Source organism: Hippoglossus hippoglossus, chromosome 17 (genome assembly GCF_009819705.1).
Source record: "Hippoglossus hippoglossus isolate fHipHip1 chromosome 17, fHipHip1.pri, whole genome shotgun sequence".
In the NCBI taxonomy this organism is placed as follows: Eukaryota; Metazoa; Chordata; class Actinopteri; order Pleuronectiformes; family Pleuronectidae; genus Hippoglossus; species Hippoglossus hippoglossus.
The window spans coordinates 6,354,940-6,377,972 of record NC_047167.1 but is presented as its reverse complement, the minus strand read 5'-3'; the positions used below and the strand labels follow the sequence as shown (position 1 = coordinate 6,377,972).

The window sequence follows — 23,033 nt, the reverse complement described above, 5'->3', positions numbered from 1 at the left end:
TGTATCTGCTTAAGAATTATTAAAACCAACCATCTATGCTTAAATAAATTATTTTACACCAGGTGATTTTTTAAAAAGAATATACTTCCTTTTTTTAAGTAGCATTTGTTCAGCCATTGTTTGTGCTGCGAACCATGTGATCATGGTCTTGAGTCACATTAAATAAAGAAAAAAAAATCCATTTGGTAGATTCTCAGTTTTATTTTAAACATAGTTGGGCTGAATGGCTTGGTATCACCTGAGCAAAAGTGCATCTTCGCACAATGTGTATGTCTCCTGGTTTGCTGTGTGGTAATCTGGTGAAATCAAATTAATTTAGGAACACAATAATGAATGTCTCACCGCTCGATTTTGAAACAGGGCCTCAAGCGATAGATGATATTGTATTTTAGTTGAGCAAATTCCCAAACTACTAAGCTATGATTAATTATATTACCATTAGCCAATTTCTGCACTGGGATTCTGTACCGCAGCATGTAGCCCTCTTTGTTTGGTTGGTAATACAGCCTTAAGTTTCATATCATGTTTAGCATTTCATCTTACGTGGCATAAAATGTATCTATCATACATCAATATATTGTAGAAGAATGAAAAGTTTTATGTAAGACCTCATTTTCTGCATAAAAACTAAAATTATGGTCAGAAATTATACAATATGTCTGTATGAGTCTCCCATCTATTACCATTAAAGCTTACTCAAATTATTGTGACACCATGAATCAATGACATGGTTCGACATATTTAGAAATACTTAGCGGTTCATCCCAAAATCATAGAAGCATGATGCGAATAATGTGGGAGAACATATGAAAGTGAATAAGAGAGAGACAGGGTGGTGATGGTCATGAACCAGGGAGGCGTAAGTGACTGCATGTGGCAGCACCCCACACTTTATCTATGGCAGCCCTGCAGAGATGAGCCTGACCGTTCGCCAAAGCCTCCATCTGTCTGTTGCCCTGCGAGGAATATCCGCTATACGGCACACATACACTCTGCCCCATGCTGATCTGCTTGGTCCACGCCAACGCCAACTCTGCTGGTGAGAGCTATATTTACAAACAGCTGCTGTGGTGAGTACCATAAGAGGGAGGAGAGGTATTCTTTAGGATGAGAGGGTTTAACTGTCACACTCATAGCATGCGACAGTATCAACCCAAAGTTATTTACGCAAGCTGGTCTAGCAGTGATTCATAGAATCTTGTATGTGTGAAAAGAAATAGCTGACAATGCATGCATTCCAGTATTGAAAGTAAAATACTCAGTGAACTTCATAGGATTTTATTTTAACGTTTCTTAATATAAATTTCTGTGTAAATAAACTTTTGCAGGAGAGTAACAGGCATATAGAGGAGCATCAGTGGTACGACACAGCAGAATAAAAGGTACGTTTGGCAGGTTTGTAAGCGAGACAGGATGCCATGTGGAGCACAGCAGTGTTTCAAACATGTTGAATAAAAAAAGAGATGCTCTCACCTAGTCTTTGCACAGAAGCCCACATTGCACATGGCTACGTTATAATTTTATCACAATGAAAACATCTCTTAAATAATAACATCAAGTATTTATGCACAGAAACATAGCAAATGAAAATCATAGACAAACCTCTTTTTTCTCATTTGAAGATAATGTTAATTTGCACAATCATCTCTGCATTTTGCATAAAACACACTTTTTCATGCGCTTTGTAATGAGTTACCGATTGAAATCTCTCTACTTTTTTCTCTCCTCGTGTCCACTCATTCCGTCTCTCCCCCCTTCCTGCTCCGTCCAGTTCTCCTCCTATCACCCACTCAATGCTTCAACCTGCTCTCCATCCATCTTCCTCACAAGGGGAAGACCAGGAACCCCGAGAAGGTGGAGTACTTCCAGCCTCCCATCAGGTTGCCTCTCTCCAGTCTGAGATAGGCCTTATCCCCCTTCTCCATGATCACCAGACCAGCGTTGGTGGCCGCCTCTCTGGTCACGTCCTGGTCCCCGGCGAAAGCTGAAATCATCGGCCAGCCGTTCAACATCAGGCTGACCTACAGCAGACGGGATAAAAGGATTAGAGCATCCATGTTGATCTGCTGGAATGATAACTTTATGTGGTGAGGTTTTGTACCTGGATAGTTTGTCTGTTGTAGGCCTTCACAACATGGAAGTTGAAGCTGTACACTCCTCTCCTTGGTGCCAGGAAAACACTGCTCTCTTGGTCGAAATGAGTGCCAACGTTCACCAAAATCTGATATATGACAGTTCACATGAAACAGTAATCGGCACTACAATGTATTGCGTTACAAAAAAAGCTCTATAGACGAGGAACAAACAGTGGGCCTATTGTCAAAAGATTTCCCAGACATTCCTGCTCACTCCAGGGTCACTTGGGTCGTTATTTTTGTCCAAGGAGTTAGATCTCAGACTTTTCCCAAATTACTGAAACGTATTGTTACTCGTCCTTTTACAAAAATAGCTCAAAAAGTCAATGAAATGCAGATATTCTGCCTAGCAACATGCATTTTTCCTTATTGTCAGACTTCTGTACAGCGTAGTGATCTACATTTTTACAGCATGAAAAGATCCCATTCTGTTCTTCTTCTGCTCTACTTTCAACCTTAATGAGCATTTCACATAGTCTAAAGTATTTTGATTTAATACATTAAAATGCACAATGGCATACTGTAAGAAATCCCCCAAAAAACAATAGTCACTCACTCACATTATCAAAGTAGATGATCATGGTGCGGTTGCTCATGTCCGTGGGCTCGTGGTTGGTCTGGCGGCTGGCGGAGAAGGCCACTCGCCCCGAGCCGGAGCGGACCGACATACCCAGGGCGTTACCGGCTGGCTCGGACGAAGGAGTGGAGTCGCATACTACCAAGCATTTCCCCTCCAGGATGATGGGCTCTGTGTCATTCTGGCCCCTGGACCCACTGGGTCCCCACAAAAGGAGCACAGCCAGCAGCAGGAGGTCAACATGTAGTGACCTGGGGTGCATGATTGATGCTTGATATCTCTGATTAAATATGCTATGAAAAAGAGTCACTTTGGACTATTTGAAGTGTAAATAAACATGCTATGGTGAAAGAAAAATGTCCAGAGTTCAGAGTTGGTTTGATTAAACCTCTATGCAGTTTTCACTGTCACCATCAGATTGCACTAAGGTGGCAAGATCTTAAAATGAAATTATATTCAAATGAAATTGGCCATTGGCCATTGCTGTCAATCACAGGCTTTCTGTTGTTCTCTCTGGTTTTCTTGTCTGTCCCACAAATCCCAAATCTCTTGAGTGCCGTATGTGCTGTGTCAGTCAGGTCCAGAGTGACAGTCACCAAAAAAAAGGGGGGGGGGGGGATCTCTGGGTATTTTAAAGTTGATTTCTTCAGCAAAAAATAAGACAAGAAGGCAGAAGAGAAGAAATGTCTGGGGACAGGACGAGAGAATGTTTGAAGATACAAGAGATATAAGGTACGGGCACAGCGAGTGAAGATCCAAGCTCAGACTGTAAATGGTGTCGAGGAGGATGTAAGAGGCGCTGAGGAGATGAGAGGTGAGGGGAGAAAAAAAGAACATGATGAGGTAAGATTCTGGAGAGGTGACAGGAGAAGGATGCAGGACCCAGAAGGGAGTGAGAAAGAGAGAGGGAGTGGGGGACAACTCCACTGAGTGACCATCTGTCATTTACACGTACCCCCCTCCCTCACACCCTCCCATCGCCTCACACAACACACACTCTTTTTTTCCCTCTATCACTTGTGCTTTTGTTTCACGCCTACACATTCACTAGTTATACTGTCTCTTCTTTGCAATCTATTCGTTTTCTCCTCAAGTTCTTTTGTGTTGTCTTGACTCATAAAAATTAAAGTTAAAGAATGGAGTCACATTTGTCCTCAGCAGATCCAAACAATTACTGAGAAATGACACAAATTCATCTTTGATTGAAATTAGCACAACATGAATAAATAAATCTCATTCTTAATGACAGACACAAACACAACTGTTCTTTGTCTGGAGATTTATTCCTATTAGCGCAATATTATCTATTATCATCTGATATTAACTTTAAACAAGTGCTATAACGTGCTCTGACCACTGTTCACTCTTTACTGAACAATTCTAGAATTTTGGGTGAATAAGAAATAGAGATGATCACCTGTTTCCATCTGGACAATCTTGTATTCCATATCAGGTGAAAAGAGTCCCAGCTGAATGACTGGTCAACAATCCTTCTTCTCTTCCTCCTCTATCACATTCTCTGACAGTTCGGCCGTCAGTGTGAGCGAAACCAAACCAGATTACGCTCTGCTCCCTCTCTCTCTCTCCCTGTGCATCGCTCTCTCTCTCTCTCTCTTTCTCTCTCTCTAAGCAACCCCCCTTTTCCGTTTGCTTTTCTCTCTCCCTCTATGTTCATCCGCCCACTCACCTTTACTGAAATAAAGAAAATGGCATGATAATATTGGCATCGGCGACCTTCCAAGTGTACAGTTAGTGAGTGACTGGCAGTTGTTTTTCTTTAAGATCCAATCAAATCAGAGGGTTTCCTTCATCTGTGTCTTCACACACACTGTGCACCTTGGTGTAAATAAAAATGTTTCTACCTTTAGTGTAACTACTTTAATCATCTATATTAGATAAAAGGCTGGATTATACATTGTTTAACAGCCTGGTGATAGGCATAGCTAGACATGAATTAAACAAATAAACAGAATAAATCAAAAGTAGGTTTTTAGTCAAACAGAGGTAGGCCTGTGCACTGCACCAAAACAGGGATTCTTACATGTCATTTCCCCGATTTATATCAATGAAGGTTGACTAAATATTAGAAACACCTCCTGATGCAATACAATTCAACAGCACCATAAAGTAGAGCCTTCAAAATGAACACAAAGTTAAATACAATTTATTTCAACAAAAACAGGAACAGTACAACTGTAGGGTTTATTAAAGGGCTGTTGTATTAGACTGCATCTCTTTTATTGAGGTGTATCCAATAAACTGGCAGCAGAGTGTATTATTAGTAGCCAGTCACTTGCTTTTTTAAATCACTATGGAATGAAAAGCACATAATAACCTTGCAGTCTTGATATGAAAATCTATTTCTGTCCTTTTTCACATGAGTCTTTATTTTCTCTCCCACTTACTAACATTCTCATTCTTCTCTGTCGGATATTATTTCCATGTCAGAATCACCTGATCACTGTTCGGAGTGAAATGTTTCTGTAGGACCAGCTCCGCTAAAAAGTTCCAGTTGGCAAAAGTTCAGAGTACAGTGCAGAGTCCTGTGTTTGTTAGGGAATGAATCAACTCTATATTGTCTTGTAGTGTGTTTATTTACATCAAACCAGTTCAGGTGCCAGCAGTAGTTATCTCAGGCCTCCTTTGCCTCTCCTGTATCTCAGACTTTGACGATAGAGATGCAGCTGTTGAGCTCAGCTTTGTAGAGTCCGAAGCCCAAGCACACGGGCTGAGTGAACAAGGTGGAGAAGGTGTGGATGTGCGTCAGGTTGCTGGATAGTCCCACTTCAGAGAAGGTGATGGTTCCCGCGCCATAGTCCACAGCCACGGCGACTCGGTTGGTGGTCATTTGGTACGATAGGCGGGTCTTTCTGCGGTTGTGCCAGGCGGCCAGCTTCCTGTCATGCTGCTGTGTCAAGCTCCATGATACCTGCGGGTTTGGCACAGGCAATTTAATGACGGATCATTTGGCATAATATCTGATTTGTCAAATAGACATAGATACTCTGTGATCATATTTAAAGGTGCTACATGTAGTATTTTATAATCATCTGTGTCATGAAAACTTGGGGAAAAGGTCTAGAAGTCTAAATAAATATATTAAAATATTAGGTTGATTTAGGGCACAGAGCGAAAATAGACAAAACAACAAGGGAAGAGGATTCTTTGTTTCTTGTATGCAGTGGTGGGATGTAACTAAATACATTTACTTTTTAACTGTACTTTACTTAAGTAGATTTATTTTCAAGTACTTTTCACTTTTACTCCACTACATATATCAGCAAACATCTGTACTTTCTACTCCACTACATTTTTACAATGCATTATGTTACATCTCCACATATTTTCTTATATTTTTAAAAGTAATCAATAACGAAAGGGTAAATTGGTCCATTGATCCAATCAGAGCAGGCAGGTAACATTAGACCCCGCCTCCTGCAGTAGCATCATCACTAGTGAAAAAGAAATGGCCGAGACTCAGCCATACACTTGCTATTATCTAATAGCAAGTGCTTACTGTCCAATTATTTCTACTTTTACCAGAAGTGAAATGTTTGAGGAAAGAAGAGTTTAAAGGAAAAAAAAACTTCAACAAGCTCAAAGGGATGCCAGAAAAAGCTCATCAAAAATCGTGTAGTACCACAAATACCACTGGGATTAGAGGATCCCACAAATTGTATTTGTTTATGGAAAACAATGAATCTGTGGCTGAAAATGAAATATAGCACCTTTACATGTGTAAGTGCTATCAACAAAACCAGCTACTTGGCACATATACCTTGTTGTTCCCAAAGGCGTTGTCATCTTTCCCCTTACGTCCAATACTTCTATAGCAGACGCCAATATCCCAGAATCCCTTAGTATCCAGCTCCCAGTAGTGAGTCCCAGAGGAGAAGGTCTGGACGGTGAGAACCTGCGGCCAGTGGTCGAAGCGTTCAGGGTGGGCTGCACAGGGCTGGCGGCTTTTAACTCGCGTCACTGAGTGAAGGTCATCAGAGATGCTCAAGAGAGGATGGGCAGAGTTTGTGTCCAGACTCAAAGGACTGGTTACTGTACGAGAGGAAAATAAAATAACAATTGTAATGTTTAGTTGCTTGAATTATATTACTTGTGGACATTTTGCTGGTTAACTCTGACTCTGGTGAGCAATAGATAATCTATAGTATGTCACTGCTCTTGGAAACAACAAAGTTTTCTTTACTATTTGAAAACTGAAATATTTCCAGGTAATGGCCTCATATTTTTGAAAAGCAAACATCCATAAACACAGTCTAGTTAATACACAGAGAAGACCACTTGTAGTAATCAAATCAGATTGTACAAAACAAATTAAAAAGAAGAGATTATCAAATTCTTCAAAATAATTTTGGAAATATCCAACATTACTTCATGCTGAGTTAGATGTGAAGATCAATGTTACTCTCCTATATGTCTGTTAAATATGAAGCTAAGCCAGGAGACTGTTAGCTTAGTTTAGCACATAAACTTGAAACAGATGAAACTAGAAGGGCGCTTGGAGAACGCATACCCCTGCCAAGCTGTATACAAGGCTGGTATCAATCTTCTCTGGATAAGAAAGTGAATAAGTGTACTATTTAATGAATTAAAATGAATGGGTTGGGTGGTGTGTGTGTGTGTCCCCCTGTGTGACTCACAGAGCTCCCTCTTGAGTTCACTGAGGCATCGCAGGGTGGAGGTGATGAACTCTCGATACTTGCTCTCTATGTCCTCCAAGATATGCTTTCTGTCCAGACTGACGGCCTCAGGGACAAAGAGTGGGCTGCTCAGGTCAGCGAGTAACCTACAACAAATGAACACAAACAAGTGCAGTAGGAAAAAAGTGTGATTTAAAGCAATTAACATATAGATTCAAGGCTTGTGTAATAACGCCATCTGTCCTTTTTACTCTCTTGCTGTCTCTCTATCCCCAGCACACACACACACACACACACACACACACACACACACACACACACACACACACACACACACACACACACACACACACACACACACACACACACACACACACAGGCATACATTTCATAATATGCATGAAATATCTACATAAACACATTCAAAGACATCTAATAATGCATCATCATTGATTTCTTCTTACCTTGTGTCATCTGATTGAAAGGCCTAAGGAAGAAAGAGTCGAGGACACCATGAAAGAATCAAGGTCATGGCTCAGCTGCATACTTTGGACTCTTTTAAAGTAATAATTTTTGTACTTAACTCTTTGATGACAATATTTTCTGAGATCTACTTTATCAAAGAGTCTACAGCTCTTTTAGAAGCTCTGTAACAGTTCATGTCAGCACACTGGTGATTTGAACTACGATGTAAGCATAAAGACATGCTCACAATTACAATGTCGGTATAATGTTCATTATCTTAGTTTAGCATGCTAACATTTGCTAATAAGCACTGAACGGAAAGTGCAACGATGGGGATGTCCTTATTTTTTGGGGTATTTCCTTATTAACCAAGGTGTTGGATGAATAAAAACACAAGAAAGCTGCAACAAAGTTCTCCAGTTTGACTAAAACTGGGGATATTCCAGTTTTGTCCAGATGATGGCACTAGACTAAAAGTTAAGGGATCATCCAAAAGATTATATTTAATCCTGAGGGGATCATGAATGTCATACATTCATACGAAATGAATTATATGACAATCCATCCAGTATTTGTTGTCGAAAAACACAAATTCAACCACATGGTGAAAATAGAAGAAAAGTCTGGGGATGTCCAAAGTCGTTAGGACAATCTTCTGGGATACATGAATGTCAGAGACTGTGGCTCTGGAGGGAGAGCAGGTCGTCCACTAACTACAGGGTCGGTGGTGTGATTCCAGTCTACCCTATTCCCTGTGCTGAAGTGTCCTTGGGCCAGATACTCAATCCCAAATCGCCCCTGGTGGCTGTGCTGCTAATGTGTGAATGATGTGTTGGATGTGATTGAATTGCTGCACATAGATGCACTGAATGAATGTGTGTGTGGATGGATGTAAAGAGCTTTAAGTGGTCATCAAGACTAGAAAAGCCCTTTATAAATACAAACCACTTATCTACACAAAATTTAATACCAATCGACTCAATAGCTGCTGAGATATTTCAGAAGCTATACTGCATTAACAGGTAATTCTGACAGCTCAGAACACTATATCATCATTATTGACTGAGACTACCCTACAAGTACTGCAATACACCGTTAATGTACCAAGGGTCTGTTCTTACCCAGATGAGCAGAAAGGGGTCGGTCTCTGCCAGCAGTGAGACCAGGTAGTGCTGGATGCTCAGCGTCTGGCTCATGTCGTCCCTCACCTTGAAGCAGTCCTGGTGCACACGATCAATGACCTGCTGCCTTTCCTTCTTGGTGATGTCCCTCAGGGCCACCACCAGCTTTGTCACCTGAACCTGCAGTCCTGAGCCCAGGCGCTCCACCTGGGTGTCGTCCTTTTTTAGAGAGTCCTGCAAACAGAGGTGAGGGGCTTGTGATTGGTGTCAGATCTGTGATTGATTCATAAATAAGGCCTCAATAGAGCAAGGGCAGTCTGAGGGTTATACATGAAAATGATTCAAAGTTGTGATCCCCTATGGGACTTAACTTGGGGAGTACACGTTGGACTATTTCCTCCTCAGAGGGTTAGGGTTAGTTTTTCTTTGCAGGGTTTACATAGTTTTACTCACAGCCATAGTGGAATCAACATTCTCATGCTCCTTGAGGATTCTCTCTCCATCTTTCACTTTTTCCTCTGCTTTTCTGAGCAGGGTCTGGAGAATGATCTGTTGAATCACATTCATTTCAGCAACCTCACACTGGTGCACAAGCATAAAAACATAAAAACACACCTTCATACACTTCCAGCTCACCTTCAGGTCATCTTCCACTTGTCTCAGTGCTTTCACTTTGTGCTGAATGTGGCCTCCCTCCATCAGACAGTCCCCGCACAAGTACACCCTCTCATCTGCACAATAGTAGCGGAATATCTCTGTGTGTGTTGGGCATCTTCGCTGGGAGAGGTCGCCCAGCGGATCCACCAGCAAATGGGTGCTAAACGCCGGCCTTTCCAGATGGGGCTGGAGGTGTTCTTTGCACAACGACACCTCACACCTCAGGCAGGTTTTGACTGCCAGTGCCGACTGCCCTTCATCTGTCTCAGGGGAGCAGCAGTCGCACAACACTTCACCATGCTCCTCCTGGCACTGGGGACAGGTAAAGCGAACTTTACCCTCGGCCGGGCTGCTCCAGGCCTCGCGGATGCAGGCGGGGCAGAAGCTGTGGCCGCAGGGCAGGGGGTGGGCTTGATCGAAGATGTCTCGGCACACAGAGCAGGTCAGCTCCTCCTCCAGGGACGCCATGGTGAGTGGGAGAAAGGACCCTGATGTGTGTTTGTGTCTGTGTCACACAAAGCTACAAACCAGTGGATTTATACAGAGGAGAGAAATCACAAATACAGAGACTAAATTCCATTTAACAAACAAACCCGCATAATAAAACACACAGATGACTCACAGGTCTGTGCAGCACCAAAAGAAAGACCATGTTTGCCAATGTTACATGTGCACTTACAGGCCTAAAGTTGCTTGGGCAACTGTCCGTTTGCCCTCTTTGACTGAGCTGCCCCTCTGGAGAATTCTTTTTTGTGGCTGCATTAATATCAGTAGCCAAATACTTGCTAAAGTTGGTCCAAATTAAATCACATCACATTAAAATATGATGCAAAGTGATGCCCTATGTACCTCATCATGTGTCACCGTCCAAACCGACTTTACATTGTGATGGAATTCTGAATTTGCTAAATTTACTTCATAAATTTATGCTTTACATATTCAAAGTTTGAATATTGTGGCTTGCGATCGGATAGATGACAGTTTTGAGCTTGGGACGCAAAATCTTATTGCTGTTATAGTTTACAGGAAACTATAGCCTATCTGCACTAATGTGTTAATTTACACTGGCATGGAGGGTGGGTGCAGGGGTGTTGCCTTGTTTCAGGTTTGAGCAATGGCCCCTCAAAATGTCTGTGCCCGTCCCTACATGGGGCTGTTCCATGTAAGAAGCACTGATGCCCAGACAGGATATAAGACGCTGGTGACAAATGGGAAATCCTTTTTTCACTCCAACTGTGCACTTAGACCAGTAATCCTGTCTACTGGGCTTTTTCCTGCTGCGCTCTATGTATAGAGTACTTAACAATGTAACCACTATTGCTGGGAAAACCTCATGATATAGTGTAAGGCAATACATCAACAATACAAGGTCTGCAAATACCTTAATGTTGAATCAGGATCTATTCAACACATAGAGTGAAATAAACCATAACTTTGTGAGACAGTTGGATGAAAAATAAACATATAATTTACTAAGCAAGCAATGACACACAGTATTGAGCTGATAAGTAAAGAAAACTATGACTTATTGATTACCACAGCAAGTGCAAAGGGGTTGTAACACTGACCCGCTGTAAGTGTTAACTTGACTCAGACCCAAGCTGTTGCGGTGAAGGGATCAGAAGATCATCCTTAACAGCTTCTTGGCCTAAATTAATCTGCATGTGCTCCACTATTACATTGCAAGCCATTTCACCACGTTCATCTCTATTGGATCTCATGGTCGTTCTTCATAAATATCAAAAGTAAAAGTGGGATTTGTTACCTGTTGGAGTCCTGGTGTTTGCAGACCGTGGCCATCGATGAGCTTGCGTTGTCACTGTTTTGACCGTGTAGGCTAATCCCAGCAGATTCACCCCACCCCCCCAAACTGCTTCATCCATGGCACTGGACTCACAGAGGTCATGTGACACTGTGGTGGGAGGGGGTCATGGGTAATTATAAGGGTTACTTTATATTATAATGTTTTGCATTAAAGTCACAGCTCAAAAATGAGCAGGTACAAAATAACTGTAATTTTAGAGAGAGAATATTATAATATAAATGTCTTTGCCTATAACTTTTGGTCACTTGCTGTTTTGTCTGCATTTTTTATGATACTATGATTGTTTTTGTTTTTTTAAGAAATGTGTGTATAATGTTATAATTGAAGTCATCAAGAGCTCATCAAACTCATTCAACATGCCTTAATTTTTTGTGTCTCAGAGACACCTAGTGGCCGTGTTGATCCAAGATATAAGGCCCAGTGTCTGCCAGCCATACTGTTGCAGGACACATGGTTGTAAGAGGTCAAGCCAATGTCAGTCAAAAAAATAATGAATAAAGAGATACAGCCAAGATGGAAAATTGGCCCAACAACAAGATGTCACAAACCACGCCCCCCACCCCCCCACCCTCCTCCTACATCACAATTATTAGTTGATGATTTAGGTGGTGTGGTGTAATCCTTGAACTGGATCCTTGAGTCCGAACACTGCTCTTCACCTTCTACCCTGCTCAAACCTCTGTAACAAACACATTAGGTGTTTAAGCAGGACTTTACACAAATCAGCAGAACTTAAGATCAAGAGGTGGGTGAATGAATGTGGTGAAAGTGTCTTCAGTACCTCTGTACACTTTTACGTATTTTATTCTTTTACTCTATTTTGTTTATTAATTTTACATTTTTTAAAGCAACTGCATTGTATTCATATATGAATAAAATGTATTGCAATCATTTGTTCTGTACATTAACATGCTGTCACTGTTAGTCACCTGTCAACTACTGTAGTTTGAGCTAGGGTCAGGATTAGGTTAGGATTAGAGTTATTTAAGGGACTTTGAAGTGAGATAATCTGTCCTGTGATAATTTGATACTTTGGAAGGACCTTGTCGTGTTTCCGTTAAAAGTGAATGTTAAGACATGCAAGATGAATGCTGACTATTAGCTTCATTTACTTCTACATATTTTCAAATAAGACAAGACAAAACAAGATAAGATAAGATAATAAAAAGGCAGTAGAATAAAAATACAGAAAATAAGTACATAATATAATCCTTTCACCACAGACAGAAATATTGTTTGTAGAAATGTACTTGTGTAAAGTGGAGTGGCACAGGGTGAAGAGAATATATATATATATATATATATATATATATATACACACATCAAAACTGTTATAGGCAGGTATGGTATACAAACTGAGTGGGTATAAAATGCGATGTGCTATATATATATATATATATACACAAATTCACTACAGTACACTAAATTGGAGTATATTATGTAAATGTTTATATATATATATAGGTATCAATTCACATTAGTATACAGTATGATATGATTATTAGATGGTATGTAAGTATATAATAATGTTTTGTCAGTAACAGGTGGGGTAACCACAGTGATGTCCACACCTGTTCAGATGTTAACTCCCCATCGGACTGACCCAGCCCAGCATCAGAGGTGTGTGTCCCCGGGCCTGCTCTCCAACGTGGAGGTAACTGTGCACACTGCTTCCCAGAGGACCGTCTGGCGGCCAGGGCCATTAATTATAACCGACAGGGAGACAGACAGCTGAGCAGACAGACAGACTGTGCCGCAGAGAGCAGACAGACAGACAGACTGTGCCGCAGAGAGCAGACAGACAGACAGACAGGCCGCACAGGAGCAGGCCCAGACAAATACAAAGAGACGAGGAAGAGCAGCACGCACGGTCCGAGAAAAATAATCCTCCCCCTGTAGCGAGCAGACTGTGTGTGTGTGTGCGTGTGTGTGCGTGTGTCGCCGCTTCTGCTGCCTCTGGACTAAGAGTAAATACATTCAGCCATAATCACCCTTTGTCATAAGAGACACTAACGCGTTTGGCGACGGAGATAAATAATTGAAAAAAATGCGGCTGTCCGACTGCGCATCCCTGGGAGTCAATTGGGAAACGCTGCGCCAGTGTCCCGGCTGAGAGACGGAGCCGATCTCACCCAGCATAAGCGGCCCAGCTCTTCTCTCTCTCCCCCCTCTCCTGTCATTACACAATAGACCACCGCTTCCCCAAAAATCATCGTTTCAAACATGGTAAGTTGCTTTTGTCTTATTTTTAACGGGGTCTTGTCGGCGACGAGCGGCCTGCGGGGGAAATGCACATCCGGGACTATTTTTTTCGGAGGAGTCATAATATTTTATGAATCATAACTTGTTATGATGTGGGAGCGCGCGTGGCGTGCAACAGGTCGCTGTACAGTAGCGGGGACGCGCATCCCAGCGCCGTATTTTGCGCTTGTTTCCAAACATTGTTGAAAATGACCGATCCGGCCGACGGACACGCGATCACGCTAGCGAGATGGCACGAAAAAACACGAATGCTTTGTTGGCACAATAGATTTCTGCTTTTTTATCGTTTTAAAAAAGCGATGATGTTCTCAGGTTTGACTGTTTGATAACTCCTCGAGTTATCACTTCTATCGATTTGACCAAATATCATCGATTACGCAATGACGCGCATGTTTATCGCCTAATGATTTTATTTTTAATCCTTTCATAATGTTCGGAAATCACAGATTTGTTTTCTTAATGTGTGTCCATATATCTGACCATCGTGGGAGTTAAACTGTTTTGTGTTATATTAAATCAACCAGACTTCTACTTTACAACAATGGACGATGTGGTTTAAATAATTCAGACTAATCATCACCTGGCGGCTCATCAACATCGCCCTGTTTTTATAAGATAACATTTAGACTTTGAATCAAAGGACGGGTGTATTTTATTATTCTGCCCAAGCCCCAGGGAGACGGAGGGGGGGTGTAGAGGTGTTGAGGGGCTGGGTGTCACATGCAGGGCCCGGGTTAAAAAAAAAAAAAAAAGAAGAAGATTTTTGCCTCCTCACTCTGGCCATGTCTTTCTTTCACTACCTCTCCTGCACGTGGTGAGCGGTGGGGATGCGGGTGAAAAGGGAGCATTGTGCCTCCAGTCAGTGGCCTTATGTGTTGGAGAGGCTCTGAGAGGGTGATGTGCACTCAGCTGTGCTCCCTCAACGCCATTGTTGCACATTCCGCCCCATTTTGACTGAGCTCACATACAGAAGCCTGTTCTACACACCACACACCTCATACAGATTAGAATAAGAGAGTGTGTGTGTGCATGTGAGGAGGCGGCCTGTGACATTGTATGTTTGGTTTGGTTTAACAGGATTCATTTAACCAGAGCCTTATTGGCTTTTGGGCCCATCAGTGCATAGTTTCCCCCCTGTTACGCACAGAAAGATGAGATTTAGATGTTATAGATTCATATCACTAATCCAGAGCTCAGGCGGTGATGGGTATTATGAACTTGAGCGTCAATGCGTGAGGGTTTAGTGAAGAGAGGCAGTGGACTCTTGGCTGAAAAGAAGGGGTGTTCACTCGCCTTTTGAATGCAAAGTAGTGGATGAACAAGTGAGCTGTGTGTGTGTGTGTGTCAAGAAGAGAAGGAGGGCCAACGGTGAGTTTTGAGAAAAGGGAAACTTGTTGAGAGAAACTGTCACACATGCCTCTTTGGCACTTGAGTCCTGTTTTTCTTTTCTCTGCACCACAATGCCACCAACATGGACCATGCTTTACTGAGACCAATCTACCCGGAGCATCCAGGTTCACATTTCTGGAGATGATACTTTAAAGTTTTTCTTCCTTTTTCTTCTCCCTTGAAGTAATTTAGATACCTACTTTTTTCAGTGTGCAGGGAGACAGAATAAATCTTGTGTGTTGGCCAATGCGCCCCTGCGTCGGTCCCATCCTGCAGAAGCATGTCCCGTCGGAAACAGAAACGACCCCAGCAGCTTATGAGCCTGACCCTCGGTGCCTGTCGGATACATGAGCATGGTGAGAAATAGACTATACATCAAAATAATACATTACAAAAGAATATTATTCAGTAGGATGGGACTCCCATTGGACTAGTTTAGACTTCATAGGGGTCACACACAACATGCAAATTGTGTTAAAGTGTTTTAACTGGTGATTTAACTTTTGCACTGTATTGCAATTGTTGACCTAAGACTTGTGCAACACCATATGGCAAATAACAGGTTTTGAATCTGACCAGAAATGTTAACTTCAGTTTTTTTTTGGATGTGTTGATCAACAGATGCTTATATCATTTTAATCATCATTTAGAAATTGGGATTATTGAACAGTTAAGTTCAATCTGTATTTGAAGGGTGGGCCATGTTTTACTCTCTTGCTCTAAAACTAAGGCTTGTTGGAATTACTGGCCTACAGAGTCTCTAATTTTTTCTCTGTGGTTGCAGCCATTAGCAGCTTTCTTTGCCCTGTAAAACCCAAGTGTCTTCTCTCCTCACTGCTAGTTTCAAAGAAACAGACCACCCAGAATACAAGGACATACAGTAAACTGACAAATCTGTGAAAAAGAATGTACAGTGAATTTGAACATTTTGGAATAGGCAAAGAGATGAGTACGAGAAGGTCAAGGAAAAGGAATCTTAGAGGCACTGAATAAGGTGTTCTGACTGCAATAGCATTAGACCCCATTGTCCCCTTTCAGCTTTGTTGCTGGGTACTGAAGCATGAACATACCCAAGAAGAAGTGTGTATGTGTGTGTGTATTCACGTCTGTTCATTCACTTCACTCCAGTTACAGGAATGGGGTGCCTAGTGTGTCATAAAACTGTAGCTTTCAAGCAAACAGTAGTAAGTTTACATGTGCATGAGCAACCTTGTGCTTTAAAAGTCATTTTCTTTTTGTGGCCATGTCTTGTGAGTTGACATGCTGTGTGTGTCCCGAAATGCTTTACTGAGCTAAGTTGGTGATGGTCTGTGAGTCATCATGTCTGTTTGCAGGGCTGTTTGTTTTCTTTGCACGACACCTCTCTTCCTCTGCCTGGCCCTAAACCATATCAGGAATGTGACCCCCGTGTGTGTAAGGTCAAGTCTACCAGCCAATCAGGCACCCAGTACAGTGTCCAGTACCCAACCAGGACTTAACATTTAGCCCCCCATTGGGTTACTGGGGGATGGGCTCTTAAGGAGACAAAAGAAAGACAGATTGAATGGAGGAAGAAAGAGGCGAGGATGGAAGAGTGTCTTAGTGTGTGGACGTGGTTTCTTTTTTATTTGGGTGGGGGTGAGGGGTTGAGGTGAAGTCCATTGTCTTGAGCATGTTGCCCTGGAAACAAGGTAGGCTCCTATATGGTTAAGCAGTGTATTTTTGCAGACCAGTGGGATCTGTGTCTGTGTGTTTGCAAGCATGCATGCCTTCATGCATCACATATGTGTGTGTGTTTGTGTGTGGCGATAGTGGTGAGGAAGCTGTAGTTGATGAGGACAGACAGGACAAAGAGGAAAAGAAAGCTGTGGTGGAGAAAATTCACCCTATAGGTTAAAAGTCACCTTTTAATACCTAAACGCTTCTATATGCTAGACAAAGAAGTCACAGACTAACATTTTTTCTTGTCATTGCTGTCTTTTGATTAAGTGAAATGTGGGTTATTAATTATAATTGTTGATGAAAACCCATCTCACAAATAAGATTGTAATTGTGAGCAAATGCATGCTTTCTTGCACACTGTAAATGATAATGAAATCACATTTAGATTTTCTCCTTTCAATTCCTCTAGATGACAACTTGGCAGTGAAGTCACAGTCCTTTCCATTTAGCCCGGATTCTCCCTTGTGTTCTCCATCTTCTCCTCAAAGTTCCCAGCTGCTCCTTACTCTACGTTCATCTTTCAAGGGGTCCCAGACCCCCTCTCTGCCCAGTGAGAGTCCACCGTCATCTTCTTCACCAAGCCAGCCCTCCCACCAACCCTCCAAAGACCCAAAGCCCTCCCTCTCAACTGACCTGCCTAACTCTTCTCTCTCTTCCCAAACTCAACATTCACCTGCACTTGAACTATCTGGTTGCAGTCCAACATCCTCTGCAAGTTCTCTCACCCACTCTTCCCGAAGTGCACACATGGCCTCTCCCAAGCTGGGACTGTCAGCCACCACCACAAACTCTTCCTCTTCCTCATCATCCTCTGCCTCCCTATGTCCTCCACCACACCCTGGAAGCCCCAGTCGCGTGCCCGAAGGCCCCCCAAGTCCTGTTACTCCCACCCCCAGCCCAGGAGTGACATCTGCCTCAGCTGCACCATCTAGGGCCCAGTTAAGCATTGCCCTGATCCTGGAGGAGCTGCGGGTGCTGCAGCAAAGGCAGATCCATCAGATGCAGATTACAGAAGAAATCTGTAGACAGGTACTACGCCTCGGTGGAGCCTCCTATACCATAGACACACCCTCACAGCATCTTCTCCCTCCCTTGCCTCAGCTCTGCTTAGAAGGCAGCAAAAGAGCAGCCAGCCCAACTACCCTGCCAACTCCAGCTCAGCCTTCCACTTCTGTTGCTCCTCTTCTGGCATGTTTCTCCTCCCTACTTCCCTCTCAGGCTGCCAACAAACCCACAAGGGCAAGCAGTTCCTCATCTCAAATCCTGCAGCCCCACAAGCCCCAAATGGAAGGAACAGGAGTTACTTCAGGGGCTCATAGTTATCTGGGGATAGGCTCTCATTCCTCTGCACCCTCAACCACTTCCTCTGCTGCCATCTCCATGGCTTCCTCTGCTTATCCACTAGCCCTGTCTTTAGCTCTGCCCAACCGCTACCTTCATGAGAAATCTACAAATACCACCTCAATGAGTGGGCACAGTGGCCTCTCCCTCCTAAACTCATCCCTTCCCACATCAGTTTCTATTGTCCCAAACTCCCAAAATGCTCTGCAGTCTATCTCTGGAGGAGGAGACTCATCCCCTTTATCCAGCTCCAACATCCCTGGTCGCCTTCAACATGGTTGCCGCTTTTGTGGAAAAATGTTCAGCAGTGACTCTGCCCTGCAAATACATCTACGCTCACACACAGGGGAACGACCCTACCAGTGTCCAGTGTGCCTCAGTCGCTTCACTACAAGAGGCAACCTTAAGGTACATTTCCTACGCCATCGAGAGCAGAACCCTGAGCTCTCACTTTCACTCCTGCCTCCTTCTTTGTTTGGGGTTGCATTAGGGGCCACTGGCGGATCAGACATGGGGCAGACCATGAGCAGTGGTAGCAGTAGTTGTGGCATGAATATGATTCAGAACAAGCGAAAAAGGCCTGAGGATGAAATATGTGGAGATAATTTGGAGGTCAGTGGCACCAGTAGTAGCTTTTCTCTGGGGGCCTCTGGAGGGTCTGCTCCTTCCACCCTACCCCTGCCCCCTACAGTGGATCTGGCATTGATTTCCCACTCTCTACTTCAGCTGAATAGGGCTGCAGCTGTAGCCGCAGCAGCCTCTATCGCCTCTGGCTCATCCCACTCACCGTCATCCTCTTCAGCTTCCATTTCCTCTCTGGCTACCTCCCTCCTCTCGAACTCTGCTTTGTCCTCGTCTTCCACCATCACAGGATTACTCAAGGGTGCCAAGCAGCAGCACTTTGATGAAAACACTCCCCCTCATGGCCCAATACTTTCTCCTGCAGCATACTCTCAGCTAGCCCAACTGCCGAAGCTCCTCTTTCCATCTGTCTCCACTTCTTCCTCTACCCCTGCTGCACACTCATCCCTCTACAACCATCCAGCCCTGAGCTTGTTGCGCACACCACTACCCTCTACTCCACGCTCTCTCCAACTTCCTTCTTCCAGCCATTCTCAGCTTTCTTTCCCATTTTCTTCCTTTCCCAAAGTCCCAGGTGCACCAACCACCACTCCTTCCTCCATGGCTTCCTCTACTCCTACATCAGAAACCTCCAAGTTGCAGAGGCTGGTGGAGAAACTAGAGAAGGCTTCTCCCCATTCCTCTTCTCCATGGACATCTTCCTCTACTGCCACCTCCATGCTGGAGATGCTATCTAGCAGTACCACTACTGCTTCAGCAAGTTCAGCCAACAATCGTTTCACAAATGCCAGCACTTCCACCACATATGTCATGGCGTCCCCACCATCTTCTAATCTTGTCACCACTTCTGTTTCAAATCTCACCCATGAGATGATTGCTGCCCTAGGCATGAGTAACAATGGAGCCAGTGCCATGGTGGGTGGCATGTTACCATCACTGAACATTACAGGTCCAGCTGCTAACCTGACAACCAATCAGTGTGGGGTTTGTTTACGGGTACTGAGCTGTCCTAGAGCACTGCGTCTGCATCAGGCTACACACCTTGGAGAACGCCCTTTTCCATGTAAAATATGTGGACGATCCTTCTCTACTAAAGGCAGCCTGCGGTCGCATCTGGCCACCCACCATGCTCGACCAGCAAATGCACGGGTCCAGAACTCTTGCCCTCTGTGTCAACGGAAGTTCACTAATGCCCTAGTGCTTCAGCACCACATCCGTATGCATCTTGGTGGACAGTTGCCCCCAGATGGCACAGACGATTCTGCACATGAAATTCCACCTGAATCTAATGCCAAAAATTTGTCCCAATCCCAGTCCACTGATCCAAATACTGCCTCTAGTAAAACACCCCCTCTAGCTGGCCTCTCTAAAAGCCCAGCCCCAAGTCCACAATTTCCAGCAGTTGGCTCAGTCCCTGTCTCTGGTAATATGAAAGCAGGTGATTTCATCCAGCAGAATCCTAGCAAATCTGCACCCTGTAGCCCAGACCTCATCCCCCCTTCCAACCTTAGCCCTGACCCTTTCATGAATCCAACAATGCAAGCACCATCACCAGGCAGTGTAGAACCCCCTGTCCTTTCTGTCAGTACCCCTTTGCCATCCTCCCAACAGACAGGTCAAGATTCCCCAGTTAGCCAAGATAACCAAGTTGAACAAGTTACTGCTGATGTTCATCCTCCTAAATCCACCCCTCCACCAATTACCTCCAATGTTACAAAAACTACAGTAACCCTTAAAAGTATTGATGAGGACTGTGGAGATAATGTAGAATCTACCTCCTCTGATGCCTTTCTTGGCTCCAGCTCAAACTTGGACAACTTACAAAGCACACCTGCCCATGGTGCCCCCTCTGCTTGTACCTCCTCTAACCCCACCCTGAGTCAAGATGTTCTGAATGTTAATGTAACAAAAACCTTGGAATCAGTCTCAGTCTCCCCAAGGCCCCAGTCACCAGAATCCATGGAAGAAGACAAAGATCAATCTCCTTCACTAGTAACACCAAAACAAGACCCATCAACTGTGCCTGACGAGGACCTCAAAAAGACTTCCAATTTGGAGTCTGCAGACACTATTGATGCTGAATTAACAGGGGCAACACAGAGAGCTGGCACTTTTGTGAGGGAGACACGTCAGAGCTTTCATTTTGGTTCATATCGGAGGGAGGACAGAGTGGAAGGTGTTAAGATTAGTGGATTAGCTCCAAGTGAAGCTCTGGATGCTTCTGTCCCCATCAACCTGGCTCCAACCCTGCCATCTCCAATGTCTCGTCCTGAGAAGAAGACATATTGCTGTGCTGAGTGTGGGAAAGAGTACGCCAGTCGCAGCGGACTGAAGGTAACTGAGTCGTTTTTGTTGTACAAAGTTTGTTTTAAGACAATAAGCTGGATCATAGTATTTCGCTTTTTCATCATTGAACCTATAGAAATTAGTTGATATATTTGTCCACAAAAAGAAATCCGATGCATGCTTTAGTCATATGTCAGACTAAATTAACCGTAGATTTTACTCTACACTATGATGTATTGGGTATATTTGAAAGTTATACCTTGCTTAACCCTAAACCTATTACAAGAATGATCATTACACTAAAATAATTTTAAATCTATGAATTCTTAGGGGCACATGAAGCACCATGGTGTAGTAACCAAATCACCACGTCCTCCAGCCCGGACTAGTCGTTCCTCCGCTGAACAACTACCTTCTTCCACATCTATGACTTCCTTGAACATTCCTGCCACCAGAAGCTCAGCAGGCTTCTGGAATCAGTACCAAGCCTTCCTTAACACCAGTAATGAGCCAAATGATGACCCGACTGGACTCCAAGAAGAGAATGAGTCAACAAAATCCCCTGCTCAATCTCAAATGGATCCGATTGTCTCCGAAGAAGGCGGGGAAGAGTCTAGTGAGGGGTTATAATTCAAGTCAATCTGATTGACTGTCTGATGTTTTGGTGTTTTCAATCAATGTTTATGTTTTGTGAAACTGTATGGACTTTTGCGTAGTACTGCTTCCTTAACACATTTCAAGTAGCCAGTCTGTTTGATAGTCAGAGTAAATATGTTTCTATGTGAAAGTTGTGAGTCAATCAACTTGGTCTTGTGTTTAAAAAAAGAGAGCGCTATTGTACAAATAAAGATAAAAAAATATTCAAGAAGGAAGAATTTGAGTCCAGTTATTGCTGGAATTGTTAAAATAAGTGATATTACCTTTGTCTCCCTTGTCTGGCTCAGTGGTTCTCAAACTGGAGGGCTCAGGGGGGCTCTGCAGGGGGGCATAAAACCATGGGAAAATACTAAGGTATGAAACTCTGTGGGGAAAAAAACATTTGTCAGTTTGCCGATGGCTTCATTTTGACCTTTATTTCACTAAAAACTTTTATCATTACTTTCTTCCCTACAATTCTTAATGACTTGGGTGGGGAGGTATGAACTTGTTTTGGCTGCTTAGGGAGGGTAAACAAGAAAAGGTTTTGAGAACCACTACGCTGGCTAAGGTTCTTAATAGTTTGAAGCACATTCTAACATGAAAAAAATCTATGTTTGGACATGAAGAAAGAGTATCCCTGTTGTATCAGTGTTTCATACCAGACCTGGGTCAAGTAATTCACAATTAATGTTTGAAATTACCACTAGGCCCAAATGGTTCACCATATTTAAATAATTCTGATGCTTATTAGTGAGTCATCAGAAAGTAAACTAATAGAATAGGTTTTTTTTAATAATTTGATGTCAATATATAAACCTTTTGGTACTCATCATCATGTACCAAATCTGATCCAATTGGCACCAAAGGAGGCTTAAGTGAACCAAATTTCTTGATAAATGCTACAACCTGGGTCTGTTTCATGTCTATAGTCAGTCCTTGAGTTATAGAGAAAACTGATATAAATGGAAATTAGAAATTTAGATCAGTAAAACAAAATTTTGCTTTGCAAGAGAAAACAAGGCCAACAATATGAAGATTTTTTTCTGTGGGGAATATTAAGGCTTTTGTCCCCATCCTGCGATTCAGATAAACTCCTCCCTCGTGTCATTGTGGTTTACTTTTCACTTTATTGTCCTGTCAAACCAGAAGCACAGCTGCAGTGTTTGTGAACCCAGTGAGGACATGGTCCTTTGTGTGACCTTTGACCTTCAGCTTCGTGAATATTTTGATTGTTGTTTGGTCCTAATGTATTATCTGTAACACGTTTTCAGATACTAAAGTTACTAAAACTTTAAGTTACTATATACAGTATATCAGAAGTCTGTGTCTGTCTGTTCTAAACTGTACATTCAGTATCTCCATATTAAAAAGCCATTTGAAAAAAATAATTGCTCAGTC

The 23,033-nt window shown here is 43.0% G+C and overlaps 3 protein-coding genes across 8 annotated transcripts; 1 reads left to right on the top strand and 2 right to left on the bottom strand.

Moving 5' to 3' along the window:
* Positions 1-1,262: 1,262 nt before the first annotated feature.
* Positions 1,263-4,315, bottom strand: cbln12 (cerebellin 12). Its single transcript, XM_034614870.1, has 4 exons — positions 4,130-4,315; positions 2,696-3,511; positions 2,102-2,221; positions 1,263-2,021 (listed from the first exon to the last, which is right to left on the bottom strand). The coding sequence occupies exons 2-4, from the start codon at positions 2,972-2,974 to the stop codon at positions 1,824-1,826; spliced, it is 597 nt and encodes a 198-aa protein (XP_034470761.1). The 5' UTR covers positions 2,975-3,511; positions 4,130-4,315; the 3' UTR covers positions 1,263-1,823.
* Positions 4,316-4,763: 448 nt separating this feature from the next.
* On the bottom strand, positions 4,764-13,122 carry trim110 (tripartite motif containing 110). 4 transcript variants are annotated; one of them, XM_034614848.1, is made up of 10 exons: positions 13,007-13,122; positions 11,376-11,522; positions 10,992-11,010; positions 9,590-10,130; positions 9,407-9,502; positions 8,954-9,187; positions 7,832-7,854; positions 7,368-7,513; positions 6,491-6,762; positions 4,764-5,641 (listed from the first exon to the last, which is right to left on the bottom strand). In XM_034614848.1, the coding sequence occupies exons 4-10, from the start codon at positions 10,076-10,078 to the stop codon at positions 5,372-5,374; spliced, it is 1,530 nt and encodes a 509-aa protein (XP_034470739.1). In that variant the 5' UTR covers positions 10,079-10,130; positions 10,992-11,010; positions 11,376-11,522; positions 13,007-13,122; the 3' UTR covers positions 4,764-5,371. The 4 variants fall into 4 exon arrangements, with proteins under 4 accessions (XP_034470739.1, XP_034470738.1, XP_034470741.1 ...); XM_034614847.1 differs by lacking the exon at positions 10,992-11,010; XM_034614850.1 differs by lacking the exon at positions 10,992-11,010 and having other exon boundaries at positions 9,407-9,490.
* sall2 (spalt-like transcription factor 2) lies at positions 13,046-21,854 on the top strand. Of its 3 annotated transcripts, XM_034614800.1 has the most exons (4): positions 13,046-13,661; positions 15,296-15,442; positions 17,197-21,044; positions 21,327-21,854. In XM_034614800.1, exons 2-4 carry the CDS (start codon positions 15,367-15,369, stop codon positions 21,624-21,626), a joined length of 4,224 nt encoding a protein of 1,407 aa, XP_034470691.1. In that variant the 5' UTR covers positions 13,046-13,661; positions 15,296-15,366; the 3' UTR covers positions 21,627-21,854. The 3 variants fall into 3 exon arrangements, with proteins under 3 accessions (XP_034470691.1, XP_034470695.1, XP_034470694.1); XM_034614804.1 differs by lacking the exon at positions 15,296-15,442 and having other exon boundaries at positions 13,176-13,661; XM_034614803.1 differs by lacking the exon at positions 13,046-13,661 and having other exon boundaries at positions 13,718-15,442.
* The last annotated feature ends 1,179 nt before the right edge of the window (positions 21,855-23,033 follow it).

Excerpts from the sequence above, each read along its gene's own strand:
- sall2 (XM_034614800.1), top strand. The coding sequence starts at position 15,367 with ATGTCCCGTCGGAAACAGAAACGACCCCAGCAGCTTATGAGCCTGACC. Across the intron at positions 15,443-17,196 it reads CTGTCGGATACATGAGCATG|ATGACAACTTGGCAGTGAAG; the intron begins GTGAGAAATAGA and ends CAATTCCTCTAG. Across the intron at positions 21,045-21,326 it reads CCAGTCGCAGCGGACTGAAG|GGGCACATGAAGCACCATGG; the intron begins GTAACTGAGTCG and ends ATGAATTCTTAG.
- trim110 (XM_034614848.1), bottom strand. The coding sequence starts at position 10,078 with ATGGCGTCCCTGGAGGAGGAGCTGACCTGCTCTGTGTGCCGAGACATC. Across the intron at positions 7,855-8,953 it reads ACCCCTTTCTGCTCATCTGG|GCCTTTCAATCAGATGACAC; the intron begins GTAAGAACAGAC and ends TTTCTTCCTTAG. Across the intron at positions 6,763-7,367 it reads TGAACTCAAGAGGGAGCTCT|TAACCAGTCCTTTGAGTCTG; the intron begins GTGAGTCACACA and ends CCTCTCGTACAG.
- cbln12 (XM_034614870.1), bottom strand. The coding sequence starts at position 2,974 with ATGCACCCCAGGTCACTACATGTTGACCTCCTGCTGCTGGCTGTGCTC. Across the intron at positions 2,222-2,695 it reads TGATCATCTACTTTGATAAT|ATTTTGGTGAACGTTGGCAC; the intron begins GTGAGTGAGTGA and ends GTCATATATCAG. Across the intron at positions 2,022-2,101 it reads ACAACAGACAAACTATCCAG|GTCAGCCTGATGTTGAACGG; the intron begins GTACAAAACCTC and ends CGTCTGCTGTAG.